The 21,583-nt window shown below is 43.9% G+C and overlaps 1 protein-coding gene across 7 annotated transcripts in view; it reads left to right on the forward strand.

The window, feature by feature from the left end:
• Positions 1-21,583, forward strand: part of USH2A (usherin) — a gene marked incomplete at its 5' end in the record, with an annotated part of 433,145 nt that overhangs the window by 287,188 nt on the left and 124,374 nt on the right. For all 7 annotated transcript variants that reach the window (XR_014562720.1, XM_083732918.1, XM_083732919.1 and 4 more), the window contains 3 exons: positions 949-1,151; positions 4,800-4,912; positions 16,018-16,216. Coding sequence is in view for 6 of the 7 variants with exons in the window: in XM_083732918.1 (XP_083589044.1) it covers positions 949-1,151; positions 4,800-4,912; positions 16,018-16,216 (515 nt within the window). The remainder of the gene's footprint in view (positions 1-948; positions 1,152-4,799; positions 4,913-16,017; positions 16,217-21,583) is intronic.

The raw sequence follows: 21,583 nt of genomic DNA on the forward strand, positions 1-21,583 counted from the left end.
ACTCTCAGGCCATTCCTGAGTCACCAAAAATGGAAGGTGTAAACCCCACTCTCTGGGAGAATTTCCCCATGAGTCATTTCCAAGTCAGTTAGCAAGCGGGAGGGAGGGAGGGAAGAAAGCAACTTGTGAATCTGAAATGTGTTTGGAATGGCCTTTCTAATCTTTTTGGCTTTATAAAGTCTCATTATAAACATTATAATATCATTACCTCAGAAGCAAGTGTTCCAGGTCATTAGCAAAGCACTTTAAGTTGGGATTGCATTTCCTTAGCAATGCCAAAGGTCAGCCCCCTTTTGTTTATAAAATAGAACTCCTTGCGAGTGCAATTTTTCAACTGGTTAAGATGGACCTACGAGATGAAAATAGGTCTTTTTGCATAGCTATTTCTGACATGCTTAAATAATTTGTGTAATTTAACGCTAAGGAAGATTTTGAAGAGGAGGAGTGAGCTTCATCATTATCCTTGGTAATCAGCATTCAAAACCATTTACATAATAACAGTATTGCACGTTGCTTCTCATTGCCCAAGTTACAAGGCTGCTAAAAGCTATTGATATGTCACTTTTCGCCACAGAGTGCATTTAAAGTTGCTGCTTTAGGAACAAGATTGCTGCTTGGGCATGTGTGAAGGATGAAGCCAAACCAAATAATTGTGGATGGGGCCACACAGATAAGTGAATAATTTATCATTGTATCCCACTGGTCGCATTCTGCTAAAGATGAAGGCGATGCTGGTGGTATAAAGCGCTTTACCACCGTCTCCCACTGTTTCTGACTGAGATTATAATAAGCCAATTTAGAGAGGAATATAGACAGTGATAACTTCATCAGAGGCAAGCAGATAAGCAGCAGACCCTCTGCTAAACCCAAATTCTAATCTGCATTTGGTTAAACACATGATTTTACAGAGACAGCTGGAGTTTATTCAGCTTCTTCCTTTATTTCTAGAGCCGGAGGGCATGTTCCCTCCAGAGGTTGTCATCATCAACAGTACAGCTGTACGTGTCATCTGGACATCGCCTTCAAACCCAAATGGTGTTGTCACAGAGTATTCTGTCTATGTAAATAATAAGCGATACAAGACTGGAATGAAGGCACCTGGGTCTCTGCTTTTAGGAGATTTGTCTCCATTCACTGTTTATGATATACAGGTTTGAACAACTTTTTTTTATCTATACGTATGCTGTAGCTGATTTTACATAATTGGAGAGTGTTCTTTTCATTGGTATTTCGAGGAACAATTCTGAATATATATAAAAACATGCAAATCTAATAACCACATAAGCATTTATTGTAGTATGTGTATGTATATATATTTATCTGATGGGAGTTCTATATAGACACACATATAAATGGTTTCATATTTTTAAATCAATGGGCTCACAAGCAATTTTTTTCTGAGCATACATTTTATTTTTGCATCTGTGTAATGTATTCGTATTTTCCTCTATCTCAAGAACATCAAAACTACATCTCCTCTGATCCCATAAAACTAAACTTACAATATATATTATAAAGAGGCAACAATCCTACTCCTACTCATTAAAACAAAATTGTAATTGTTTTAGAAACATCAGGCATGCATAATACATCAACCTAGAGAAATAATGATATTGCATTCGTTAGCCTTTTATCATCCTTCCCCTCCTCCCTTCTCTTTGTGGAACAGGCTGATCTCAGCCATGAAATCCTAGTCTTCTAAAAATACCATTAATTTTTAAAACCTTTCTTTTCCTCCTTTTTTCTCCTCTTGTCTCCTTATCCTTGGGTTACCCCAAAATCTATATGTAATTTCCAGGTTTTTTGAATTATGTTCAAGACAAGAGTTTACAACTATTTCCCCTGTAATTGAATTGCATTTATTTCTTGAACAGTTTGTTTTGCTTTAATTGCAACTTTCCCATTTTGTTTGTTGCATTCAGACTTGGCTTAGTCTGAATTATGTATGGGCAGGTCGTAACAGTAATCATGTATACTTTGTCCTAAAATTTGCATCCCGTTGCAGCGTGCCATAAATAAACGTCACCCAGAGGCACACCATAACAGATTTCTATGTTCCAACCCCTCTGCAACAGCAGGCCCCCACCTCCATTAATACACATATGACTTTCCAGTTTCTGCATGGACACATTTAACTTTCTTCAACAGAAACGCAAATTCCAAGCACTTTCACACTTCGGGGACCTTCATATTAATTTACCAAAGGCAATATTAATCAGTTGCTCTTCATTATCCTATCTGAGTATAAGCGCCAGCACTTGTGGCAATGACTTATAAGAGAAAATCCAAAGTTGCAATTGTGGAATTTTTTTTTTTAAAAAAAACCCTTATTGCCTTTCATACTCTGTCCCTACCCAAATACTTAGCTTCCTAAAAAATATCTACATTTGTGCCTGCCTTGTCCTTTGTCATCATGTGTTGACATCTGTCGATTGGTACTTTTCATGTATTGAGTTGCCAATGCAAAGGTGACATTATTAGTCTTTCTTTGGAGCTATTTAAAGTACTCTTAAGAACTGAGGGAGTCATATTTTGTCTCTCATCTTCAGGGTTCATCAAACATTAATACATTGCTGTGAAAGCAAACCATTCCTATTTAAAAAATAAAAAGCTGGTAGATTCAGAAAGGTGATATGGTAAGGATCAGAGGGGATCCCACAACAACAGCAGTATACTTCTACCCCACCTTTCTGACTGGGTTGCTCCAGCCACTCTGTGTGGCTTGCAACATAATATAAAAACCCACAGTGAGACATTATAAATTAAAAACATCCTGATAAAGGGCTGCCTTCAGAAAGTTATATAATTGATTATCTCTTTGAAATCTGATGGGAGGGCATTCTACAGGTGGGCACCAATACTGAGAAGACCCTCAGCCTGGTTCCCTGTAACCTCACTTATCGCAGGGAGGGGACTGCCAGAAGGCCCTGGGAACTGGACCTCAGTGTCTGGGCTGAATGATGGGGTTGGAGATGATTCTTCAGGTACATAGAATTCTCAATGACAGGCCAGAATGCTGGGCTTCATGTTTATCTTAAGGCTCAGGCAGGTTCACACGGGTTCAGATGGTTCTTCAGATAGCCTGGCCCCAAACTATTTAGGGATTGTAGATTAACACCAGCCTCTAAAATTGAGCCTGTAAACAAATAGGCAAACACTGGGCCATGTAACAATCATCCCAACCATGGCTAAGCATGGATGAAAGAGCATGCAAATGTATGGAGTGAAAATCACAGCTGCTGCACTCCTCCCTCAGTCCTGCTGCTTTCACACTACGTGGAACTAAACCATAGTTTACCTTAGCATTATAGCTGAACCCAGGCTTATGGATGTCTTGCTACAAACATACCACAGATAGTAAACCTAGAACAAACCTTTGCTCCCTCGTTCATGCTTAGCCAGGATTTGACTAAGTGTGCATGAGAACCAGATCAGTGTAACAGGTGCAGAGTTGTGCCATGTGCTCTGAATGCCTAACTCTTGTCTGTGTCATCGCTTGTCTAAGTACCTCAAGGTGGCAAACTTAGGTTTCTTAGGTTGTCCGCCATATGAATACTAAGCAATCCCAGACCGAGTTAGCTTGAGTGATGCCCGTGACCACAAATGTTCAGTAAGAGTTCTGTGGCCATTGTAAGAGTCTGTAGCCCCTGCACATGCCCTGTTTCAAACCCAAATATGCTTTGGAAGGTTGAAGGAACCTTCAGAACAACAGTGTGGGGAGGGAAGATCCCTTTGAGAAGGTGGAAGCTGTTCTCTTAGCAGTGCATTGAATGCAAACACCTAGAGTCGCTAAGGCAAGTTTATAAGATTTGGCACTCTGGGGTAACGGTATTTACCTGCAGTCCTCATTCAAAATGGAAGAGCCATAACTCAGTGATAGAGCACACCTTTGCTTGCAGAAGGGACACGGGTGGCGCTGTGGGTTAAACCACAGAGCCTAGGACTTGCCGATCAGAAGGTCGGTGGTTCGAATCTCTGCGACGGGGTGAGCTCCCGTTGCTCAGTCTCTGCTCCTGCCCACCTAGCAGGTCGAAAGCACATCAAAGTGCAAGTAGATAAATCCCGCTCCGGTGGGCAGGTAAACGGCATTTCCATGTGCTGCTCTGGTTCGCCAGAAGCGGCTTATTCATGCTGGCCACATGACCTGGAAGCTGTCTGCGGACAAACACCGGCTCCCTCAGCCAATAAAGCAAGATGAGCGCCGCAACCCCGGAGTCGGCCACGACTAGACCTAATGGTCAAGGGTCCCTTTACCTTTTGCTTGCAGAAGAGCCCAGGTTCAATTCCCAGCATCTCCAGATAGGGCTGAGAATGTTCTCTGTATAACCATGCTAGCCAATGTGGACAATTTTGAGCTAGATCAGTAGTTCTCAACCTGCGGCTCCCCAGCTGTTTTGGGACTACAACTCCCATCATCCCTGAGCTCTGGCCTTGCTAGCTAGGGGTGATGGGAGTTGTAGTTCAACTACATCTGGGGACCCACAGGTTGAGAAAGGCTCAGCTAGATGGACCAATGGTGCCAAGTACTGCTTAGCATGAGTGGAATAACTTTCACTTTCCCAGTGTGACTTCCCCCTCTGGAGCAGATTTGGGAATGGTGCATGTGGGGGGAAGTGCCCTTGCCCTTTCCCCTAGCCCCAGTCCTTACGCTAGCGCAAAAATATGGTATGATCCTTCCCAAAAAGTTCCTAAGTCCCCACCATCACATTGAACTCAATTTTACTTGATTTGCAGTCATGCTCTAACTTCAGTTACTGGATAGTTAAAACTAAATTTTTCTTTCTTGCTAACTATTCTAGGTTGAAGTCTGCACAGTGTACGCTTGTGTGAGAAGTAACGAAACACAAATTACAACGGTGGAAGATGAGCCAAAAGAGCTATCGGCACCACGGATTCACGTCCTCGGTCCACGGTATTTAAGTGTCCTTGTTTGTCTTAAAACCAAAAGAACCTGTGGAGATAAAAGAAACAGAAAATGATTTTGTGCTTTTCAGCCTGTAAAACAATTGTTGTTTGCTCGTAGTGTCAAAGATAAGAAGAAATAGTGCAATTAACTTATGAAGATGCCTTCTACACTGGTCTATCTATGCTAGCATTTCCTAACTGTCTGGAAGTCTCTCTCTGTGGATCTCTGGATCAAGTGAGGCTTAGTATAGAAGTTTCCATTGACAACAAAGGCCACTTTTATTTATTTATTACTAAGCTGCATAGGCATGCTGGGCGGGGCTGGGGTCAGTGAAGATAATGGCAATATTTTGGTGAGGGTTACAGCAAGGGGGCCACACACACTAGGATCCCAGCAACAAGCACAACCATGCCCCATGCCTGTAAGTAATTTAAGAAAAACAAGAAACAGAGCTAAGTGCTTTGCATGCAATGTGTACATGTAAAGAACTCTCTATCAACAAGTAAGAGTTATTTCCCAGCTCGGTAACCTGAGATCTTTCATCCAGAAGAGACTGAACCTGCAGCTCCCTCCGTGTATATTTATGGTCTGGTGCGTAGATCAGGCTCGCTGCTGAAGTCCTTCCTCTTTCTGTGTATGGAGGATGAACGGGGTGGGCAACAGGGATGTGATGGAGGGGCGGTCAATTTCCATACCCTCCCATCATTGAATGGGAGGCTACAATGCCTGAACAAAGATCTAGGTATATTTGATCTTGTATTCTCTTTTCCATCTTTTTCTTGTGGAGAATTCCCTCCCCACCCCACCCCATCCCCCAAAAAACAAATGGGTGCCAGACTGGGAAAAACAGCTGAATACTGACAAATGCCGTCATTCTTTTCCTAAAAAGATCCAGGAGTGCCAGCGTGGCCAGAAGAGAGGTTGTAACTAATGGCTGCCCATTGCCAAGACATTTATCAAAATTACAGCAACAATAAAGTAGTTAGCCTCCTGCGTGCTTGTTATTGTTGATGTGGTTTTATTACACTTCTGGCAGAGATTGGTGCTTAGCTTGTTTCTTGTGAGTGGGAGAAGCGTCGCTTTTGAATAACTACAATCTGACACCTAAATCTTCGGAAATATGCTAACAAAACGGATCTACACATGCAGTATTTCAAAGAAACTTCTGTTTTCTCTTTGTACATTTTCTCTGAATTCTGTTATTTGTCTGTGCAAAGTGTAACTGCTAGGTGAAATTAAGCTTGCTATTTTTCTGTCGCATAAACATGTCTAGTCAAAGCTTGTTTGATGATAAGAACTCAATTCTGAAAATCATCCCTCTCCCCACCCCTGACTTTCACTGATGTATGCTTTTGTCTGAAGTATGGAAAACACTTATGCATGTCTCTGATATTATATACAAACTAAAAATGTCATAACATACAAATGCAAGAAGATCAGAAATTCCTTGCAGATTTTATAATCTGCTGAGCCAGAAACAGACTTTCTCCATTGCCTTCCCTTACATGTCATATTATCATCAGCTGTTCCCATATCCCAAAAGAATACTAACTACTGATCGATTGCCCGGACATGTCTGGCTGTGGCCTACACGTGCCCTGGGTAGTTCATTTATTTGCCACGGTGGATTTGCTAGAGTGGAATTTAATCAATAGCTAATTCATTAATTCTGGTCCTTGAGTATGTAGGGACCATGCAGTATAAAAATGGCTGGCTGGCTTCAACTTTGATTGAAATATGACAAACACTACAGCTGGCAGTTTCAGTAGGTGCCGGCCTGCATATGAATTTTTCTTATTTATCCTCCATCAAGGAATAGGTTCAAGGGGAAAATAACAGATTGTATAAACAAGGAGACATTTTAATACATATCTGCCAATGGGGAAAAGGTATGATTTCTAGGAGAGAGCCACATGGGAGGAGGGCAATGCAACTCACATTCTGCAACATGTTTTTTATTAGAATTATTATAGTTCTTCCTCTTACGTTGAATGTGTGTATTTTTGAGAAAGGGGGAGCAAGTGGGTGGTGACTTTTAAGAACTAGTTTAAGGCTATACCATTATTGTTTTTACATACAGTTGTGTGATGGGATAATGAGCTGCTTGTGCGTAAAAGCTTGATCCTGCTGGGGTTTGGCCGGTCATCCAAACCCAGGCACTAACGGAGCCCCCAAAAGCATGACTCCGTCAGTCGCTGGTAGAATCTGACAGTGGGCGTCTACGGAACTTACGCCAACATAAAAGCTGTTTGACGGACATGCGCTTTCGTGACTCTCTGCGTGACAGTTTCCGGCGAAGGGAGGGAATTCCTAAAGGGGGTCTAGTTACCTCTTCACTATTCTCACTAGAAGCGTCTGAGAGCCTCCCCTCCGCTGTAACTCCTGCACTCCCCCTGCTGGTTCCTGCTTCTGCTGCAGAGTCTCTCCTACTCTGCTGGAGCCTGTCCAGCACCTCTAACTCCGATGGCAGTTCCCTGACATCCACCTCCCCCCCAGGCCCCCCTTCACCCCCTCCCGCCTCCTCTCCCACTGGCGGTGAGGGCGGAAAGCCCCTGAAAGAGCAATCCTCGTCATCAGAGGATTCAAACACTTCTAGCCACGGCGTCCCGTCTCTCTCCCCGTCTTCTTCTTCTTCGTCGGAGGCAGCTTCCTCACCCACCCCTGACTCTGGGAACCCTTCAAACTCTCCCTCCTCATCGGTGGTCCCAAAGTGTTCCCTTCTAAATCGTGCCACGGGTTGCGGTTTTCTTGGGAAACGCTGATGAAATGTTTCTATTAAGATCTCGTCATTCACTACCTCTGCTGGCACCCAAGTGTTTTCCGACTCTACTTCCCCCTCCCATTCTACCAGATATTCCACCTGATTCCCCTTCCACCTGGAATCAATGATTCCTGCCACGTTCATGTCGCGCTCTCTCTCTTCTATCACGAGCGTTTGGGTGGCCTCCCTCTCACGCTCCCCCCACTCACGTCCCTCTCGGTACGGCGACAGTAATGACCTGTGAAATACTGGGTGTAATTTCATGTGACTGGGCAGTCTGAGTTTGAATGCTACTGGGTTGACCTGCTCTATGACCTCAAAGGGTCCCAATTTCTTGGGTCTCAATTTCTTACTCCCACCCTTGAACGGTAGTCCTTGGGTGGACAACCACACTCGGTCTCCCACCCTTATGATTTCACCTTCCCTCCTATTTCTGTCTGCTTGCTTCTTATATTCTTCCTTGGCTCTCTCTAAGTTAAGTTGAAGCTGACGGTGGATCGCTTCCATCTCTTCAAAAAAATGTTCCGCTGCCGGCACGCTCCACCTCTCCCCCCCCTCTCCTGGGAATGCCCGGGGATGGCACCCATAGTTTGCCAGGAAAGGACTCATCCCTGTGGACACATTCTCCGCGTTGTTGTAGGCAAATTCGGCCAGCGGTAGCTTATCTACCCAATCATTTTCTCTGTCCTTTACATAACACCTCAGGTATTGTTGCAAAATGCCGTTTGCCCTTTCCGCTTGCCCATTAGTTTCTGGGTGTCGGGCAGTGGAGAAATTGAGTTCTACTTGCAGTAAGCTCATAAGTTTCCTCCAGAACCTGGAAGTAAATTGTTTGCCTCTGTCACTGACCACCCTCAAGGGGGCGCCATGCAACCTGAAAATATGCTCTACAAACAACTTGGCGGTCTCCTCCGCTGTAACCGCATGTGAACAGGCTATAAAATGACACATTTTGGTTAATAGATCTACCACCACCATGACAGCAGTTTTGCCTTTGGATTTTGGCAGGTCCGTCATAAAATCTATGGATACTGCCTCCCAAGGCCTTTCTGGCGTGGGTAAGGGTTGTAATAGCCCCGCTGGCGCCACCCTCTCTCCTTTTGCTCGCTGACACCTGTCGCAACCCCTAACATATTCCCGCACGTCCTCCCTCACCTTGGGCCACCAAAACTCCCTGGTAACCAACCACATGGTTTTGTGCTGTCCAAAATGTCCCGCTGTGGGGCTGTCATGCAACTGCTTGAGTACTCTGCCCCTCAGTTCCCCATCTGGTATGTACAGTGCCCCTTTGTAATACAACGCCCCGTTCTTTTCTTCAAATCCCCCTGTGTTCTCTTCTGTCCTCCTGAGTTCTCTGAGTTTCTCTTGGGCGTATTCATCGTTCTCCGTACCTTCCATCAGTTCCCTTTGCCCCACCAATGCCGCCCCACACACCCAGCGGTCTTCGGAGATTACATGCCTTGCCTCAGGCGCTCCCTCCCCCTCTAAGTACTCAGGTTTCCTGGAAAGGGCATCCGCTCTCACGTTCTCTGAACCTGGCACGTAACGAATCTCAAAGTGGAATTTGGAGAACTCCTGGGCCCATCGCACTTGTCTCTGGTTCAGGACACGGGCTGTTCTCCAATATTCCAGATTTTTGTGGTCAGTTCGGACTTGAACCTTGTGTTGCGCCCCAATCAGCAAGTGCCGCCATTTCCGGAATGCTTCATGAATGGCGAGCAGTTCTCTGTCGTACACTGTGTAGTTCCTCTCGGATTTGTTCAATTTCCGCGAAAAGAATGCACACGGTCTCCATTCCGACGTATCCTTTCCCGGCTGGAGAAGCACGGCCCCCACTGCTCGGTCTGACGCGTCAGTCTCCACTCTCATTGGTTGTTGTAGATCCACGTGCAGAAGCTGTTCTTCCGACGCAAACGCCTGCTTTAGGCGTTCGAACGCCCGCTGCGCTTCTTCCGTCCAAACAAATTTCTTTTTGCTACTAAGACAATCTGTGATGGGCGCGGTCAAATGGGCAAAGTTTTTGATGAACTTCCTATAGAAGTTTCCGAACCCCAGGAACCTTTGCACGTCCTTCTTGGTCTTTGGTTTTTTCCATTCCAGTACCGCTTGAACCTTGCTGGGATCCATGGCCAATCCCTTGTCAGACAACCGGTACCCCAGGAATTCCACCTCCCTAGTATGAAACTGACACTTCTCCAGTTTCACCCACAGCCGGTTTTCTCGCAGTTTGCTCAGTACCTCTCTTACATCTCGCACATGCTGCTCCTCATTCTCTGAGTACACCAGGACGTCATCTAAGAACGCTACGCAGTTCTTGTAGAGCAATGGCCCCAGGACGTGATTCATGAATGATTGAAAACAGGCGGAGCCTCCTTGTAATCCGAAAGGCATAACGAGGTACTCAAACGCCCCCAAGGGGGTGAACATAGTGGTCTTCCACTCATCCCCCTTCCTCACACGTATCAAGTTATATGCCCCCCTAAGGTCCAGCTTGGTAAAAATCTTCCCTTTTCTCACCTGTGTCAGAATGTCATCAATTCTAGGCATAGGGAAAGTCACTGGTTCTGACACTGCATTCAGGGACCTGAAATCACACACAAGTCTGGGCTTGCCCGTGTTTTTTTTGTCCACAAAGAACACTGGACTGCCCCCCACCGCTCGTGACTCTCTGATGAAACCTCTCTTGAGATTCTTGTCAATGAACTCCCTTAACTCCTGCATCTCACTGTCTGACATTGCATACAGCTTCCCCACTGGCAATTGTGCTCCTGGGAGTAAGGTAATTTGACAGTCAAAGGGTCTGTGCGGGGGCAATTTATCCGCTTCCTTTTCGCTGAATACGTCAATCAAGTCAGCGTATTGTGGTGGCACCTTCCCCTTGTCCATCACTTCCACCCCTGCTAGAGTGGCCCTGCTGCCTGCCTGGGCCTCTCCCTCCTTGCAGTGTTCTAGGCAATGTGCTGATCCAAAGGAAACCACGCGCTGATGCCAGCCTACTAGCGGATCATGTAGTGCCAGCCAGCTCATTCCCAAGATAATAGGGGCTCCTCCCAGGGTGGCTACGTTAAACGCTATCAGTTCTGTGTGCCGTGCCACCCTCATTATCATTGGTACAGTCTGTTGGCTCACTTCTCCTCCCAACAGCTCCCTCCCATCAATCGTGGTAACCTGCAAAGGCTTACTTAATGGGATAGTCTGTATCTGGTGCTCAGCTGCAAACTCCTTACTCATGAAATTACATGAGCTACCTGAGTCCAATAGCGCTCTTATCTTTAGTGGGTGTCCGTTTGCCAGTTCCAGCAACACCTCTATCACAAGTGCTGGTCTTGGGGGTTCCGGCGTGGGCACGTTCACTACTCCCTGGCCTGGCTGCTGTGCCCCGATGTTGGCAACCAGGCGTTGGCTTTTACTTGCTCCTTCATTTCATCCTCCTCCTTCCCCCCAACAGTTCCTGCCATCCCTTGCCATTCCTTCCTTTGCGGACAGACTCTGGCAAAGTGACCTGGCTGTTGGCAGAGATAGCATCTCTTGCCGCTCTTTCCCTCCTTCTTCCGCCCTTCACTGGTGTTTGAAACTGTGCGCGCGCGCGCTGCTCCAAGTTCCATCGGCTCTGCTGGCGGGAAAGGCTGCTCCGGAATCTCTGGAATGCGGAAGTCCTTCCAACGTTCCCCCTTTCCTTCCCGCTTTTCCAAAGCTCTAGCCTCCTGGCGTGCTCCTATGGACAGCGCTGATTTAGTCAGCTGGTCCATAGACTCCGCCCTAGGCGCCCGGGAAAGTTCATCTTTCACTGCCGGAGAGAGACCTTCTTCAAATAGCATTTGAATAGGTTCACTAGCAAGGTTCCACCCCAGTCTATGAATCAGCATGGTGAACTCAGTCCAGTACTCACGTACAGATCGGCTCCCCTGTTTACAAGCCATCAACTCCCTGCGCACCATCCCCTGCTCAATCTCGCTGGAAAACATCAAGTCCATGGCGCGAAAAAACTTCATTGTGTCCTTTAAGATTTCATTATTGGCTGCCATCAGGGGGCGAACCCAGTCCCTCGCCCCTCCCTCTAGATGGCCAATCACGTACGCCACTCTAGAGTTCTCATCGGGGAAGTCATCAAACAGTAGATTGAGAGCATATTGCATCTCTGTTCTAAAGGCTTGATAGTTCCTGGGATTCCCCCCAAATTTCTGCACCAATCCAGGCACCCTTCTGGCAAGTGGGGTGGTTTTCCCCTTATCTGCATCTTGAGCCCTCCTCTCCTCCAGCCTCGCCGTTTGCAGTGCGAGCTGGACCTCCAACGCCCTGTACCTTTCTTCCAGGCTTGGATCTGCTCCAGCTCCAGCTGCCCCGGTTCCTGCTGGTTCACTCATGATGCCCTCTGCTTGCACAAACAGCTTTCGGAGACTGTCAGATTGCTGTGATGGGATAATGAGCTGCTTGTGCGTAAAAGCTTGATCCTGCTGGGGTTTGGCCGGTCATCCAAACCCAGGCACTAACGGAGCCCCCAAAAGCATGACTCCGTCAGTCGCTGGTAGAATCTGACAGTGGGCGTCTACGGAACTTACGCCAACATAAAAGCTGTTTGACGGACATGCGCTTTCGTGACTCTCTGCGTGACAGTTTCCGGCGAAGGGAGGGAATTCCTAAAGGGGGTCTAGTTACCTCTTCACTATTCTCACTAGAAGCGTCTGAGAGCCTCCCCTCCGCTGTAACTCCTGCACTCCCCCTGCTGGTTCCTGCTTCTGCTGCAGAGTCTCTCCTACTCTGCTGGAGCCTGTCCAGCACCTCTAACTCCGATGGCAGTTCCCTGACAAGTTGGTTTAAATGTTTTCTCACAATGCATTAGGCCATGGCAATCTCACCAAGTTGTGACCCATCCAGCTGAGTGCAGCCAACTGCAACCCTGACATGTATCCAATTTTAACTGCAGTGGTACCTCGGGTTACATACGCTTCAGGTTACAGACACTCTGGAACGAATTAAGTACTGAACCCGAGGTACCACTGTATTCCTATCAGGCAGCAAGCGAGAACAGGAACTTTATTGAGACCCTCATACACTGTCAAACATAACTGGTGGACTATGTTTAATTTGCTGGGATATAAGTTGTGCAAGTTCTGCAGAAACTGTTATTAACTACCCAACTTGTTCAGTGTCTTTGGGATGATAGCCACTTACTGTAATGGAAATCTATTCTTTTTTAGCAGCTTAGCCAATGTTTTGTGGTAATGAAAGATGTCCAGTGGGCATCACTTGTATCAGAAGGACCTTTTGTGCAGTTCTAGCTCAGTCTTGATTCAGTTGGTGAGTCAAAGGCCCAGATCAAACAATCTTGTATGAACCTGTCGTTCGCACACGGAGTCCCATCAGTAGCAATTAAACAAAGAAGCCAGATAACATTTCCAGGCAAAGTGGAGACTTTAAAAGTGAGATGGGGACTTTAAAAGTGAGGACTCAGAATGGAGATGAGCTGGTGGTCTCTGGAAGCATAAAAGTGCAAGCACAAAATTCACAAAGCATTGGAGATAAAAATTAACTGCCACTTTTCTCTCTCTTTTTTTGCATAAGATTCTACTTTTATTTTTGTCTGTTCATATATCGCACCATAATAAGAGTCTGCTGGATCAGGCCCGTGGCCCACCTAGTCCAGCATCCTGTTTTCACAGTGGCCACCCTATGGGAAACCTGCAAGCAGGACCCAAGCACAAGAACCCTCTTCCCTCCTGTGGTTTCCAGCAACTGATATTCAGAAGCGTGACTGCATCCAACAATGGAGGCAGAGCATAACCATCTTGAGTGGTAGCCATGGGTAGCCTTTTGCTCCATGAATTTGTCCAGTCCTCTTTTAAAGACATCCAAGTTGGTGACCATCACTGCCTCCTGGGGGAGCACATTCCATAGTTTAAATATGTGCTGTGTGAATAAGCACTTCCTTTTATCCATCCTGATAAATTTCATCTTGTAAAAAAAGATTAAGAACAAAAACAAGGAACACCATGTCAAGAGCATTTGATGCTTAAATACTGTTTACTACATATTTGCTTAGCTCCGAAATAATATACACTAAGATGTATATCCAGCCTTCAAATAATTTTAAGGGTTCTTCTTTCTTTCTTTCTTTCTTTCTTTCTTTCTTTCTTTCTTTCTTGTCTCTATATGTTTGTCAGTAATGTCATTTGTATGTAAGGATATATATTTTTTGCCTTGAGTAGAATATGCAGTGAATATAAAATAGACTTTCACAGACTATGGCATTAATTCAGCAAGTCAGATGGAGATTTCAGAATAATAATGGTGACTCTACAAGTAACCTGTGAAGTTATCCCTTCACAGGTGACATTAATCCTTCCTCTACATATTGTTATTGTTATACGTTCCTCTGTTTATACCTCAAGGTAGTGGAATAATAGTTCACTGTGTTATTTTTATTCTGTAAAAGTGTCAAAGTTTATCTCAGCTGCTGCTATCTGAATGTAACCATCTCGCTTTAAATGAATGCTAATTTACAATGTCACCAAGTATTCTGACAGTAGTCATGTAATTGGGCTTTAACATTCTTCAAAATGTATGTTGGGAATAACATATGATAAGTGTGTGATCCTACTAGAGTGAAGCACTAGTAAGTCCATCTTTTTAATAGGAAATATTTAAGCATATGCTTAAGTCTTAATTGAACTTATAGAACTCAGAAGAACATGTCTTTGCCTGGTTTTTGTCCATATTTTATAATGCTACAGTCTGGTTTTATGGGCACTTATAGCAGACAGCATTTAGCTCTGCCTGTTAGTTGAGTGAATATGGCAACAGATATGATCAGATCTGCAGAAGCTAAGGGAAGGGTCATAGTGCAGTGGTTTGCCTGCAGAAGTTGCAACTTCAGTGCCCAGCGCTCCAGCTCCTGCCAAGCTCACAGTTCGAAAGCATACCAGTGTGAGTAGCTTCATAAATAGGTACCATTGCAGCGGGGAGGTAAACAGTGTTTCCATGCGCTCTGGCTTCAATCACGGTGTCTCATTGCGCCAGAAGCCATTTAGTCATGCTGGCCACATGACCTGGAAAGCCATCTGTGGACAAACGTCAGCTCCCTTACCCTGAAAGCACAGAAGAGTGCCGCACCCCATGGTTGAATTCAACTGGACTTAACCGCCCAGGGGTCCTTTAACTTTACTTCTGCTTGTTGGAAGTCCTGTCTGTCAACCAAGTGTCAGTACCTCCCAAAAGTACTGTATTTTTCGCTCCATAAGACACACTTTTTTCCTCCTTAAAAGTAAGGGGAAATGTCTGTGCGTCTTATGGAGCAAATGTGTGGTCCCTGAAGTCAAATTGCCCAGGGGCAAAAGGCAGATCATGGAGGGGGGAGGTAAAGACAGTGAACTTGCAAGGAGAGGAGACTGGAAGATTAAAGCAATGAGAGAAATTAGAAGAAAAGGAGGAGCAAAATTCTGCTCCAGCTAAGGAAAAGACACTAAGGCAAACAAGAGGGAAGGGGGTATTGAAACAAAGCCACTGAGCAGCTGATCGGCAAGGGATCGGGAGGGAGATAAGGGACTCTAGAGATAAAGGCTGCCTGGGAGGGAGGTGGTAAAAGCACATGGATCCTCAGGATTTTTGCATTGGGTCACCCCAAATTCTCCATCAGATCACATAGCATGTCCATGGCTACAGCCCACACCAAGAAATGCACGCACTTACTGTTTTGTGGGGATGCAATGGCGCAAAAATGTGGTTACAAAGCACGGATCCACATGGATTCTCAGGATTTTTGCATTGGGCTACCCAAACTCACCGTCAAATCACATATCATGTCTGTGGCCACAGCAGGAACCACAAAAAATCATACATCCACTGTTTGGTTCAGAATGTTTTTTCTTGTTTTCCTCTTCTAAAAAGGTGCGTCTAATCGCCAGGTGCATCTTGTGGAGCGAAAAATATGGTAGATTGCCCTGCCCTGGTACTCCTGAGAATCAGAAATTCATAAGAAGTTCAAATTTTGCTTTTGAATATCAAACATATGTTTTGTAGCAATTTGATGTATTAATATATCATTCTATGGTACCAAAAGAAAGGTTTGTTTTTTAAGACATTGAAAACACTTGAGAATAATGGTTACACTGAAACAATGCTCTGTCTGTTTGAGGTATTTTGATTTATATACCACTTTTCAGGTGGATCTTTCAAATTGGTTAGCAAAATACCACTGCAACAATGATTTACCTTAGCCAGAGCTTTGCAACTCAAAGCTCCGTTGCAGCAATGTTAAAAGGACACCTGTATGGATTTCAGTTTCAGCAACAGCTAAATGGAACTCACATATCTTATGAGTTGTCTTACACATTAATGATTTTTGTTGCTCTAGGTCACTTCAGATTAACTGGGCATCACCAGGACAACCAAATGGCATCATCCTAGGATATGATCTGTTACGCAAAGCTCAGCGACGGTGCACCGTGCCACAGCAGCTATCAAAACATCAGGGTGGAATGGCATGTCTGTCCTTGCAATGTGATATCCATGAAAATATCTGTGGAGGCCTGTGCTATAACCCACAGTTTAAGGTAACATCAATTAACCTGCTGGTGAACCCGCTTTTATATTAAGATCTACTGAGTGAGTTCCACCTTCAGAGCCGAAGAGACTCATTATTGAATACAGGGGCTTTTCAGTTGTTCCACCACACTCTGTAACTCACTCACCAGCAAAAGTTGAGTATATGAGCTAAAGAGAAAATTATGATGTTGAAAGTTCATGGCCATGATGGCTTATATATTACAGGAACCAACCCAGGGATACCGTGTGCATCCCTATCCCCAATTGCACACTCTGTCCTTGAGGGCTGAGCTATTCAATAGAACTTAGGGGCTCTCCAGACTGGTGTCTTATTGTGTGTGTATTCTGCAATGTATTCTTGACACAATAATAGTGCATTAGTAATGGAGGGGTAGCCAATGCCGCAAGAAGCACAGTCAGATTTCAAAACGACCTTAACATATTGGAGAACTGGGCCCAAGCTAACAAAATGAATTTCAATAGGGACAAATGTCAGGTTCTACACTTAGGCAGGAAGAACCAGCAGCACAAATATAAGATGGGGGACACCTGGCTTGACAGTATTGCATATGAAAAGGATCTGGAGTCTTATTAGACTATGGGCTTAATATGAGTCAGCAGTGTGACGCAGCAACAGCAGCCAAAACAAAACAAAACAACTAATGCTGTTCTAGGCTGCATCAACAGAAGTATCATGTCTAGATCAAGAGAAGTACTAGTACCACTCTTTGGTCTTGCTCAGACCATATCTGGAATACTGTGTCCAATTCTGGGCGCCACAATTTAAGAAGGATATTGACAAGCTGGAACGTATGCAGAGGAGGGCAACCAAGATGAACAAGGGTCTGGAAACCAAGCCTTATTAGGAATGATTGAGAGAGTTGAGTATCTTTAGCCTAGAAAAGGGGAGACCGAAAGGAGATGTGATAGCCATCTTCAAATATCTAAAGGGCTGTCACATGGAAGATGGAGCAAGCTTGTTTTCTCCTCTGGAGGTAGAACACAAATGAATGGCTTGAGATAAAGAAAGGAGATTCAGACTAAACATCAGGAAGAACGATGGTAAGAGCTGTTCGACAGTGGAACAGACTCCCTTGGGAGGTTGTAGACTCTCCTTCCTTGGAGGTTTTTAAACAGGATGGCCATCTGTCATGGATGCTTTAGTTGAGATTAATTGCATTACAGGGGGTTGGACTAGATGATCCTTGGGTACCTTCCAACTCTATGAGATTTTATGATTTATTCTACTTTAGTTGGTTCTGAGATGCTTCTCTGATGCTACCACATTACGTCTGTCTGGAGGGGCTGTAGCACAACAAAAAAGTGGGGAAAAGATAAACAAGAACATTTGTGGTATAAAAAGATATTAGATTTCAACAGGAGGTTATGGGATAAGTCACTGACTGAAAATGAAATGGCGCCGCCCCAAAACCTTTGCAGTCACAAACATCACAAGCACAAATCATCATGAATGTGCAAAAAGGAGGACATCTGGAGGAGCCCATGGTGTCCTGTTTACACACGTATCCGTAGCATTGATTTGCATTCTGCAGCTATGTGATTGTGATGCTTGCGTTACAGTGGAATTAAACTGTGCTGCTGTATTATGGGTTGCATGATGCCAGCATATGCCATCACAACTGATAACCTTGCAGTACTGAAGCTTGAGCCAATGTTTCTATAGGCTTCAATTACAGTGAATCCATAGTAACTGACTGCTTTTAGATACACATCTGTTTCCAACAGTCTTGTGCTACCTATATTATTATTTTTTTAAAAAAGCTGACAGTAAAAAGTATGAGGAGATGCTTATACAGCTTCCTCTAGTGCATTTTATTCTTATCATTTATCATAATCTGCATGGCAAATATTAGTTTATTGGGATGATTAGATGCCTTTTTGGAGACTTACTTGGTTGAATGATTTGATGCCACTTTACAGCAAATCCATTTAGTTTCAGCTACAAGTGGGTGGTTGTTTACGTGACAATGATGAGCAACTCTGAATGTGGGCCTATCGTGCTTTGTCAGAAATATTTTAAAATTATGGTCATTTGCAGATTAATGGTCATATTAGTTGCAGTTTAGGAGTGGGATCAATAATGTAGTCAGAGAGTAGGAGTCTGTACACAGTTTTTTATTGACAAATGAGGTAGAAAACTCTTAGTTTGAAGGTAAGATTTAATGTAATGAAATAATGTCCCTATTTGTCAACAGCATCATCACACATGCAATGACAGCGTGTATTCATAAGATCGCTGTCAGACAAGACAGCAATTAGGCAAGTGAGTTATCTGAGTGATTCACATCAAAATATAAATTACAACAGCTGACACAGCCTTAGCTATGTGTTGCATTTAGCATTGGGAAAGTTTAGCCCTTTATTGTCTCACCTGTAAGGTTTAAATATGCATTACTGCATTTTTGAGAATCATCCGAGTATAAGTTTTTTTGTTTCTTTTTTTATTTAGTGAACTTAGTACCTTTATAGTTTGTTACCAGCTGAGAAAGAAAACACGAAGGGAAATATATATTTGTGTACAGACCAGGAATATGAAACTGCAGTTTTAGTGTTGTAAAGGGCTGTGATTTTATAGATTTAAAATTTAAGTGTAAGAGGTTCTGCCATGAGTTGAATTCTTATTCTTAACTCATCCCATCTCTAGTGCAGGTATTAACACACTTTGGACCAGGCATCACAGGCACCTTGCTCCCATTTAGAGTGGTCCCACTCTTGCTCAGAGCTCCCCATAACTCACACATCTATCCATGTTCTGAGGACGGCATGGCCCCCAAGGGTGAGGCAGGCACTAAAGGGATTCTACTCCCTGTCCTCCCTGTCCTCCTTAAAGGTTGTGGAGCACTCTTTTCATGTGCTATATCAGGGGTACCCAACGTGGTGCTCTCCAGATGTCATGGACTACAATTATAGTCATTACTGAGCATTGGCCATGCTGACTGGGGCTGATGGGAACTGTAACCCAAAAGAATTGGAGCGCACCACGTTGGCTGCATCCTGCTCTAAAGGATGCCTTAGGCTTCTCACCAGCTTCCCATCTCCTTTTCCCTTTAATCACACTGACCTTGTCAATTGTAACATATTTAACCAAATACATGAAGAAATTAATCAGATTTCCTGATAAATTGGGCTACCTCCCACGGTAGTACAGAATAGGTTTCCCTGGAATAGGCTTTTGTGTCATGGGTCAGTAGTCAGCTTCACCTGCTGAACAGCAGCCTGAAGGGGGAATGACTCCACCTGCAGCTGATCAGTCTTCAAGGACACAGAGGAGAAGGCACTGATGAGAACCAGCTGGCTTCAGCCTTCTTAAACAGAGCTCTCAGCAGCAGTCAGATTCTGGAAACAACACCTGTGTACTTTGTACTTCCTGCTCTTTGTCTGGACCCTTGGTTTGTGATCATTGGATTTCCTGACCTCTGGATTGTCTGACCACATGGTTTGCTGTTTGCAGAACCCTTGGAATTGACTTGACTTTGTATGTTGATTCTGCCAGGTGTATCTTGGAGACTCTTCTCTTTGTTTGACCTCATGCTCCACCAAGCTCTACACACTGTTGCCTGGCAGCAGGATGACAACATTTTTGCCCCCAAGAAATCAGTTTTTAGGCTGGTTTCCAAGACTACACTGAGCAGGGGACTTTTTCTGCAGGAAGAGGAACCTTTGTGTCTTTGTGTGCCGGGGGTATTTGTTCTTCAGAAGCAATTTTTGTGTGTGCAGTTCTTTGAAGGAGAGGGCCAGCACAATAACCTTTATCTGGGCCAGATTATAAGCCACACCAGAGAAGAATCTGAGGAGTTCCAAGAGTCATAATTTGAGATGGTAACTAGTGAGTTAGCCTCTCTGTTCATTGACTACACTTAATACAAGCTGATATGGTGGGTGGTGAAAGGAGGATCATTGAGAGCCTTGACTGAAGACATTGCAGGTGGCTTTGTCTATAAATTATTTGAAAGCTAAATTATCCTGCTATGAGCCACCTTCAGAGGGTTGTGCCCTGAAAGTTCTCTTGATAGCCAGCTAGCCAGGCAGGTGTTAGAAGAGACTTGCTTTCTTAGCTTACAATGTTTCAGAACAGAAAAAGCCTGCAAGAAGGAACAAAGCAACGCCATGATGAGAAAGGTAAGTATCCAAGTATATCAATACCATATAGTGCCATTTGATATCTGTAGTGCAAGAAATTCACAAAGAAAAAGACTATAATGGGTTTTTTTAAAAAACCATTCATTGGGTCCAGCTCAGCTGTGATCATCTTCATCTTAAAAATGAGCCATGCTCTTTCTGAAAATCAAGAGCCAAACATCTCTTTCCCTTTCCTTCTCCTTTATCTAGGACACAGTATGGCCCTTATACTATCTTGTTCATGTTTTACTTCCACTGTGCTTCAGCATTGGGCACAAAAACTTATGTCAGTAGAGTGCCTTCCGAAATGTTTTATCCAATATTGGATCTGCCTTTTGCCTTTAGCAAAATAAAAGCAAAATATAAAAATAAACAAAGTTTTTTCTGCATTACCTTTACAGCCCTTCATAAAAGATCTGTATAGTGTTGACAGGGACTTGTTGCCACAGTGCGGCAGAGTATTCAAACCATGATTATGTATTTCATTATGTATTTCATCTTGAGTGCTGATTTAAAGGAAGAAAGTGCAAGCAAATCTATGAATTTAGCATCTTAAAAATTTAGTGTATGAGCATGTTGTTAATTAATTAAAAAGTGTAACTAATCCCAAACTGCAATTCACTCAAGGCCAAGAGGTACCAAAGAAAGTGATAGAAGGAAACACAATCTTATGTGTTAATAAGGTGCTTTTAAAATAAGAGAATATGTTTATCGGTGAAAGTCACCAAAAGAAACCAATTAATATTCTGGATGATAAGCATCTTATATGGCATCCTTCTGTGGGTAGGGTTAGTCAAAACTGTAGCATTCACATTCTGTTTCCACTAAGATAAAGTTTTCAGATCTTGGCTTCATAAAATTTAAATGTTTATCATGCATTGTAATCCAGAACCTTAAAAAATAAAACGACCATTTCAGTTACAGTCCTTGGAAATGTAGGTCTAACCAACTCCAGTATGCATCTACAAAGTTGAACTGAGTGAAACACATAAGGGAAGCTAAGGTTATATCGCTATACAGTATAGGTTGATAAGTTTATTGTTTTGCCTTGGGTATGTGTTTTTGGTATGTGGATTTTAATGCTCAAGTAAGTTATGCTAGAGACTAATGTCCTTCAATTAGCTGCTGAATTAATGTGGATTGGCAACACACTATGCAAATAACCTCTTTATTTATTTATTACATTTGTATCCCACCTTTCCTCCAAAGAGTTTAAGGTGGCACATATGCTTTCC

Source organism: Podarcis gaigeae (genome assembly GCF_964106915.1).
Source record: "Podarcis gaigeae genome assembly, chromosome: 3".
Taxonomy (NCBI): Eukaryota; Metazoa; Chordata; class Lepidosauria; order Squamata; family Lacertidae; genus Podarcis; species Podarcis gaigeae.